A 9,700-nucleotide genomic window follows, 5' to 3' on the forward strand; every position below is an offset into this window, starting at 1 on the left:
CCCTGGTGGCACAGTGGTTGAGAGTCCGCCTGCTGATGCAGGGGACTCGGGTTCGTGCCCCAGTCCGGGAAGATCCCACATGCCGCGGAGCGGCTAAGCCCGTGAGCCATGGCCGCTGAGCCTGCGCGTCCGGAGCCTGTGCTCCACAACGGGAGAGGCCACACACACAAAAAAAGTTCCTCTATTGTGGTCTCTTTTTTGCTTTAATCTCAGTTCACACTAGTTGACTCTTCCTCATAAGCACTTCCAGGAAGAACTCAGACACCAACCTTCATTGGTGTGTACCAAGTAGCATATGGGGAAATCCTTGATTTCTACCCGGAGTGGGCAGACACTCTAAGGGCACACGTATTTAGGAACCAGAGAACGTTGTTAACATGATGCAGAGAAGAAGCTGACACATAAAAGACTAGCTTAGGAGTAAAAAAAAGAATGAGCAACAGATCCTAAAACATGTATATTAAGAGAAACTTTTGTATTCTGGGTTATAATCCTAAACTTTTAAGACTGATATCAAGAACAATCTGCTCTCCTAAAATTTTTTCTTTATTGACAGTCAATAAAGTCTACACCATAACAATATGGCTATCAGCTAATGCGAGATTTTATATTGCCTTTTCTGATACTTTGCATCTCACTCTGCACTGGTGACATTCTCAAAGTAATGGAAAGAGGTCTTCACTTCACGAATTACTGGTTTACATTTGGCATTAGAACTATTCCCCCTGATGTCACTCTTGCAACTTTCAGAAGCTCTGAGAAAAAAAAAGTTTCCAAGAAGATACATTAAAAATTTTAAATTGAATCTTAAATTAGCCTATATATTTTAAAATCTAAATTACTAGATAAACTTTGAAGAAATCAATCATACCCCACCTAAAGTCAACTTACTTAATTTAACAAGCGCATTTCTCTTTTCACCATGCTCAATATAACCAAAATTAACTTCCCAACTCTTTAAGCCTTCTTTTTTATCACAACATTTATTTCCACAGCAAAACTGGCCTGCAAATAAAGGAAGGAATATTAGCTATGATGGCTGGTGACAATATTTATCTATACAATCTGGTATTACCTCTGAAATTTACTCAACATACATACATAACATACATGACACATACATATATAAATTCCTAGCTCTATAAAATAATCATTAAAAAACTGACCACAATAATTGTGGTATGTTCAACAATCAAATCAAATTACTGAATGAACTGTTTAAAAAAAAAAAACAGTTCCAGAATTCTTTACCTGATAGATAGTTGACTATCTATCAAGTTGACTGTTTATATTAAGATACAGAGTTTTAGTGACTCCATGTGAGGGAATCTTACACTTTGGAAGATGGAAGTACTAAAAAAGTGTACTCACTAATACCCTAAAAGAATAAGTATATTTTCCAAAGTACATGCACTTATACCTGGGACAATCTTTTTCAATATTTAATAAAATTAAAATTGATAAAAATTGAAATTTTTAATATGGCATTTAAGTACCAGCACAAAATGACATTTAAAGCACATTTTAACCAGCATTTTGAGATTACGTAGAATGAGTAATCAAACCTGATGCTCTAAATTTTAGAATTACTTGACACTAAAATCAACGCCTTATTATCATATCCATTGTACATTAAAACCTTATGCAAAAAAGGACTAATATTGATGATCCAAGAGGGGGGAAAAAAAAAAACTACTCAACAATTATTAACTTTAACAGAAAAAGACAAGATCAAACTTATTTGCACAAACTAAAAAAAAGCATTTATATCTCAATAATTTGCACCAACAGGAACTGACTTTTTTCATAAAAGAGAAACTGTCAAAATGCATTTTGAAAATTACCAGTTCAAAGGCTGATAACTTCTCTAAATTGGCATTGTTTTACTCATTCCAAATAAATACTTCATTAAATCTGTATGTGTTTAGCAATGGCTCTATTGTTAAAAAAGCACCAAGATTCAATCACAGCAAATAGCTTTCTTTCCCCTTCTCAATTAAAACTTTTTTCAATTACATGAATTTAGAGAATGTCCATCAATTTTTTTTAAAGGCAGCATTACTTACTGTCACTTGAAAAATCCATTCAATAAAAGTATAAAATTTTAAAATTGTGATAGACATTTCAACAGTTCTCATTGTCTTAGGTTAAAGCACAAACTAAAATGTAATGCTAAGAAAAGTTAAAAATAGCTTTAAAATTATTCTTTTTACTTCTCCTCTATAGTACCTTTAGGGCTGACCTTAATTTATGGAAGATGTATATGCATACTGACAGCATAAATGTTTAATCATTTAAAAACGAAACCTTCATTTTCAAAGATTTTTTAAAGTTTTCAGTTTAAAATTATTTCCTTAATGTTCCTATGTAGTTTTCAGAAGCATTAACACTTAAAATGCAATCACCAATTAAGAGCTAATTTTATAGCATGAGATAGTATAGAGATTAACACTTAAATGCAATCACCAATAAAGAGCTAATTTTATAGAATGAGATAGAGATTAACACTTAAATGCAATCACCAATAATACAACGCTAATTTTATAGCGAGATAGTATAGAAATATTAAATTTTCAGAAAAATTTTATGAATAGATTACAATGCATAGAAAAAGCATTTACTGACCTTCTACCAAATGCTTGTTCTTTTTCTGTAAGACTAAATATTTGGGCTCAAACTCAGTGACTCCCTAAGAACTAGCCCGTCTAAAAATTCTATTAGGTTCAAAGTAATATTTAATTTCTATCTGCAAAATGTGGATTTGACTGGAATACAGTAATACCAACACATTATTCCAAAAATCAATAAAGAGAAAAACTCAAGTATTCATCTGTTGATAGTTTCCTTCCAAGGAAACTTTTAACTCTTTGAACATTTTCTACTTATCTGCAATTGAATATCCTAGAAGCAAAAATTCTAAACGTAAAAATCGTTAAAGCATTATATTTTGAACTTTGTTAGCAATATATCACTAATACACCTCCTCTAATTTTACTTTGTATTTTGTAGATAATCAATTATTGTATACATTAGGAATAATCTTACCCAACGACTTCAATAATATAACAAAATAACCTTATCCTATTAAAAACTAAAATAAAAAAAAGAATTACCTTTCCCTGAAATTACTTCTTTTTCTACTCGCCACCTAAATCCAAACTGACAAGAAAAAAAAAATACATTTATGCCAGAGTAAATTTAAACAATATTTAAATTGTAGATAAATCTTAACATGGAGCCAATAATTAACAAAATGACACTTACTAATCTAAAACATAAACCTAATTCCCCTCAGGATAGTTTTTTCTCTCCTTATAGGATTCCAGGTACTTAAAAATACATCTGAACAATTACCAACTTTTCTGTTAAGGAACAACCCTCTTTACTTTTTAAAAAAGTTTATTTATTCATTTTTGCCTGTGTTGGGTCTTCACTGCTGTCTGTGGGCTTTCTCTAGTTGCTGCGAGCAGGGCCTACTCTTCATTGCGGTGCACAGGCAGGCTTCTCATTGCAGTGGCTTCTCTTGCTGCAAAGCATAGGCTCTAGGTGCATGGGCTTGAGTAGTTGTGGCGTGTGGGCTCAGTAGTTGTGGCACACAGGCTTAGTTGCTCCGTGGCATGTGGGATCTTCCTGGCCCAGGGCTTGAACCTGTGTCCCCTGCATTGGCAGGTGGATTCTTAACCACTGCGCCACCAGGGAAGTCCGATCCTCTTTACTTTTAGACTTCTTATTAAAAGTTATAGGTGCCAGGCACAAGGTATGTAAATTAACAAAAAATATATACTGTTCTATGACATTGACAGAAAAAAAAGAAGTTACAGTACAATGAAGAAGCAGTATACTATAATATGAGAGTATAGTTTTTGGAGTCAGATTGTTTGGGTTTATGTCTTACCTCCATCGCTTGACAGCTATATAATACTGGACAAGTTATTTAATCTATTTGTGGCTCAGTTGCCTCATATAGAGATAACACGAGTACTACTGCTTTGGGTTAAGATGTTTAAATGGAATACATATAAAGTACTTATAACAGTATCTAGTGTACAGTACACCAGGGGTTAGCAGATAATGGTCTACAGGCCTGCTGCCTATTTTTATAAATAAAGTTTTAATGGAACACAACCACAACCATTCATTTGTATATGGCTCTTTTCCCACTACAACAGCATAGTAATGAACAGAAAGAGCAATGGTACCAGTCTGGAGCCCTAAAGTGGAAAGTTGTTAAATTTCCCTCCAGATTCCTAAACATAACTTTATAGTTGACCCTTGAACATGGGGTTTAGGGGCACTGACCACTACCCAGTTGAAAATCTGAGCATAAATTTACACTTAGCCCTCCAAATCCAGGGTTCCACACCCGCAAACTCAACCAACCACAGACTGTGTACTACTATAGTATGTATTTAGTGAAAGAATCAGCACAGTTCAAACCCATGTTGTTCAAGGGTCAACTGTATTTGCTTTTTGGCTAAAAATGATACAATGTTAAATTGTTTTCTCTACTATAAGACTCATATTCATATGCTAAATTACTATAATTTTAGTAAATGGTTTAGTTTTTTATTCAATTTACCATATAGTTAAAAGCTCAGCTCTAGAATCATGCTGACCCAATGCAAGCTCTATCATTTATTAACTAGCTGTGAGGTTGGGAAAGTTACTTAATTTCTCAGTCTATTTCCTTTTTATGAGTAAAATCCTAATCTCATAGGTTGTTGTAATTAAGAAAGATAATTCAGATGAAGTGTTCAATGCCTGGTTAACTTTGCTTTTTTTAATTTTATTTTTTAATCATCTATTATTTGAATTAGGCAATTTTGTATTTTAAATGCAAATGAGGGCTCAAAATATTTCAAAATATTCTAACTGAAAATAAAATAAAATCCCCCAGTCTAGGAAAAAAAGAAATAAAAAATTCAAAATAACTCTGTATTTAATTCTATTTTTAAGCCCATACATCTGTGTGAGGATTGTTTGTCATCCAACAGATGTTGGAATGTCTACTGAAGCACAGTCAAATGTGTACAGCAACAGTTCCCAAACTTTTTCTTTCATTCATTAATCTATTCAACAAATAATTATTAAGCAACTACTTACTGGCTTGGCACTCTGCTGAGAGTATAAAGTGATTATTAAAATGTGTCTGTCACCAAGAAGGTTATAATCTCATGGCGGATAAGAAATGTAACAAACAACTACAATATGTCCTACTAGTTAAAGATTGCATAGAGGTTTTGCCTCAATATGTTTTTCTATTCTTTCCTGACAAATATTCCTGTTGATAACGTTGGATTAAACACTTGAATTACTCAGGGTGTGGTGTTTAGCCTCCTTTTCTTCTCACTCTCCCCTCTAGAACAAGGTCACACATGCAAGCAATAAGAGAGAAGTATCCTGACATCCTGACAACACAAAGTTCCATGACCATCCACTTGGACTTTTATGTGAAAGGAAAACAAACTTGTAGTTCATTTAAGCCACTGTTATTTGGGACTGCTTGCTGGTCCCTGTAGGTGAATCTTACCCTGATACAATGATCCAACCAAATTCTCAATGATGAAAGGGAAAAAGCAACAAAGAAGCAAATGGGGGTGTGAAACAAAGGCTGGAATTCACTAACAATGCCCTAAGTATCTACTATATATATTAGGCACTTAGCTAGGAGCTTGTTAATTAAAAATGAATAAAACACTGTCTTTGTGTAAGTAAAACTATGAGAAAATGCATAGTAGCAAGAAAGTCAACAGCATTACTCTTTCTCCAAAATAGTATGCCAAAAAAACCAATCATTATCTTTGCCAAGAAGATCCCCCTGCTATGTGTGGAGCAGGATATGGGAAATCTCTGTACCTTTCCCTCAATTTTGCCATGAACTCAAAACTGCTCTAAAAAACAGCCTTAAGAAAAAAGATGTCCGGGGCTTCCCTGGTGGCACAGTGGTTGCGCGTCCGCCTGCCGATGCAGGGGAACCGGGTTCGCGCCCCGGTCTGGAAGGATCCCGCATGCCGCGGAGCGGCTGGGCCCGTGAGCCACGGCCGCTGAGCCTGCGCGTCCGGAGCCTGTGCTCCGCAACGGGAGGGGCCACAACAGAGGGAGGCCCGCATAACACAAAAAAAAAAAAAAAAGAAAAAAGATGTCCCTCTCTCCATATTTCCTATTTCTCTAGGATCTATACTCAAAACCTGCAAGTCATATGTGATTTCTTACTTGCACTTACCCTGGTATCTAACTAACTCATCATGTTCTAATAGAAAAACACAACTTGTTTCAAGATTATGCACTTTATTTATTTAAATTATTTATTATTTATTTTTGGCTGCATGGGGTCTTTGCTGCTGCGCATGGGCTTCTCTAGTGGTGTCGAGTGGGGGCTACTCTTTGTTGTGGTGCACGGGCTTCTCACTGCGGTGGCTTCTCTTGCTGTGGAACACAGGCTCTAGGCGCACGGGCTTCAGTAGTTGTGGCTCACGGGTTCAGCAGCTCCGTGGTATGTGGGATCTTCCCGGACCAGGGATTGAACCCATGTCCCCTGCACTGGCAGGCGGATTCTTAACCACTGCGCCACCAGGGAAGTCCCTATGCACTATAAAGTATGATTTCCAGTAATATACTGTGTTTTTATAAATGGAGAATACAAATATTTAACTATTTATTTACGTCCACTTTCTTCCCTCAACTATAGTTTTTTTTTGAGGGCAGAAACCATGCTTTAACCCATAGCACCCAGCCCAGTCCTCTATAAATACTGGAAAACAATTAACAAATGAACCAGGGTTGAAAAAGTTTTGTTATGTGCTCCTTGAAAGACTTATACTTCACCCTCAACTTGCAGTATAATACCTTCAAGTAACTCCAACTGCTGTGGTGTTTTTTGGATTCAATACGGTCAATAACTATTAGAGAGATGAGAGCTAGTTTACAAGCAACTGAGGAAGTTTTGGGGATACACCAAGTGCTGGGGTTTGTAAACAGGGTTATAAAAATGCACACTACTAATATCTATAAGAATATTATGAAGCAACCCACATATTAAAGGCACTAGTGAAAAATTATTAAACCAATTATGGTTCTGAGATCTAACTATTTAAATGAAAAGAAATCCTTAGGATAAACAAATCTAAGATAGCTTTTTAGGGATTTCCCTGGTGGCGCAGTGGTTAAGAATCCACCTGCTGATGCAAGGGACACAGGTTCGAGGCCTGGTCCGGGAAGATCCCACATGCCACGGAGCAACTAAGCCCATGTGCACAACTACTGAGCCTGTGCTCTAGAGCCCGAGAGCCACAACTACTGAAGCCCACACACCTAGAGCCTGTGCTCCGCAACAAGAGAAGCCACTGCAAGGAGAAGCCCGCACACCACAACAAAGAGTAGCTCCCACTCACTGCAACTAGAGAAAGCTTGTGCGCGGCAATGAAGACCCAACGCAGCCAAAAATAAATAAATAATTTTTTTTTAAAAAAAAAGCTTTTTAGGGCTTCCCTGGTGGCGCAGTGGTTGAGAGTCCGCCTGCCGATGCAGGGGACACAGGTTCGTGCCCCGGTCCAGGAAGATCCCACATGCCACAGAGCGGCTAGGCCCATGAGCCATGGCCGCTGAGCCTGTGCGTCCAGAGCCTGTGCTCCGCAATGGGAGAGGCCACAAGTGAGAGGCCCGCATACCACACACACACACACAAAAAAAGCTTTTTAAATAGGTTGTCTTTCTTAATACAATACAGGTGTACACTATCCAAAACATACAGATTTATGCAACATTCCTTCCCCTCCCATTTCAAACTGAGATCATTTGTTTCTGGGTCGATTTATCTATCAGTACCTAAAAATGTGAAAAATGAGATAGGAATAAAAATCATCCTAGAGGAGGCAATCAAAATGGCAGAGAGACATGGAGCTCACCTCCTCCCTCAAATACAACAAAAATACATCTACTCGTAGAACAATTCTCAGAGAATACCTACTGAAAGCTTGGAGATCCTATACAACCAGAGCTGCAAGAAAGATCCCCACATAACTGGGGAAGACAAAGGGAACAGGGAGAAGAAGAGGAATTGGGATGAGACCTACACCCCTGGTAGGGAGCTGTGAAAAAGGAAAGGTCCCCTCACCCTGGGAACCTCCTTCACCAGCTGGGAGGTCTGCTGGGACAGATAGGGAGCTTCAGAGGCTCGAGAGAAGAGCACGGGAGCTGGTCTGCAGCCCTGCAGGGTAAAGAAAGACCAGTATAGACAGTCCCCGCCATGTCGCTGCACTTCCTAGCCAGAGACACGTGCCTGAAGTGCACAGCAACTGGGTAGTGAAACTTCGGCTTCAGTGGACAGACTTGGGAAGAGGACTTGGTTTGGCTGCATGGAGACAGCCTGAAGGGCCAGGAGTGTGGCTTGGGCCAAAACTGAGGGTGTGCACAGGACAGAGTGGTTCTGCCATAGCAGCCTCATTATCAGCATGCTTGCAATGGGGCATAGCTCCGGCCACTGCGGGTTTTGCAAACTCTGTGGGTGCGCACACGCGGAGGCAGGGCTGAAATCTGAGCCGATTACCGGAGTTTCCACAGTGGGCACAGCTTCAGTAGGTTTTCGCATCAGTGGTTTTGTGAGCATGCATACATGCCGAAGGGACCTCCAAGCCGATTACCGGTGCTCCCACAGAGGAACCAGCCACTGAAGGCAGTGCCAACAACAGTGATCTTTGTGGGTGCATGCACCAGGTGGCAGGCAGCATCAGAGTTGCACGTCCCAGCGGACAGCTCCTGGGGAAGAATACACAGCAGCTCCTTTCCCAGAGGGAGTGCTCCAGTCCCACCTACCTCACACTGCAGCTTAGAACCTGACCTGGGTGGGGGCTTCTACTCCTACAACTGGGGAGCAGACCCTGCCCCTGACAGGGCTGTGACAACCGCAGAGCAAAGAGGAGGCCCTGCCCAACATCCAGTGCAGGATCTGATCACAACACCGCCAAACACACTGCCATCAAGGGGACAAGGGCCAACACACCCTGAGAAAAGATATGGCAAGAATCCTACCAAAAACAACCCTTGCACCAAGAATACTGGACTCCCACAGTCTACACAGGGTCACTCTGACGTAAAAACAGCCATAGTAGATAACTGTTTCTCCTAAATTCAGAGTCAAAGAAATATAAGTAAAATGAAAAAACAAAGGAACTATTTCCAATTAAAAGAACACGAAAAATCCCCTGAAAGAACAATGAAACAGACTTCTCCAGTCTACCAGACCCCAAGCTCAAAAAGGAGGTAATAAAAATGCTGAAGGAATTAAGAAAGACTATTGATAGAAATGCAGATCACCATAACAAGGAACTAGAAACTATAAAGAGAAGCCAATCAAAATTAGACAACCCAATTGCCAAGATGAAAACCAAGCTAAAGGCAATAAATAGCAAACTAAATAAGGTAGAAGAATGAGTAAGTGGGGGGGGGGGCAGAGAGAAGATGGCAGAAGAGTAAGATGCGGAGATCACCTTCCTCCTCACAAATACATCAGAAATACATCTACACGTGGAACTGCTCCTATAGAACACCCACTGAATGCTGGCAGAAGACCTCAGACCTCCCAAAAGGCAAGAAACACCCCACGTACCTGGGTAGGGCAAAAGAAAAAAGAATAAACAGAGACAAAAGAATAGGGACGGGACCTGCACCAGTGGGAGGGACCTGTGAAGGAGGAAAGGTTTCC

The 9,700-nt window shown here is 39.2% G+C and overlaps 1 protein-coding gene across 1 annotated transcript in view; it reads right to left on the minus strand.

Moving 5' to 3' along the window:
- LOC102983286 (protein FRA10AC1) overlaps positions 1 to 9,700 on the minus strand; it is a 54,477-nt gene that overhangs the window by 21,907 nt on the left and 22,870 nt on the right. Inside the window, exons 9-10 of the mRNA XM_028481645.2 lie at positions 3,114 to 3,159; positions 892 to 1,005 (exon numbers count right to left, since the gene is read on the minus strand). Coding sequence (XP_028337446.1) covers positions 892 to 1,005; positions 3,114 to 3,159 — 160 coding nt within the window. The remainder of the gene's footprint in view (positions 1 to 891; positions 1,006 to 3,113; positions 3,160 to 9,700) is intronic.

This window comes from Physeter macrocephalus, chromosome 20, assembly GCF_002837175.3.
Source record: "Physeter macrocephalus isolate SW-GA chromosome 20, ASM283717v5, whole genome shotgun sequence".
Taxonomy (NCBI): Eukaryota; Metazoa; Chordata; class Mammalia; order Artiodactyla; family Physeteridae; genus Physeter; species Physeter macrocephalus.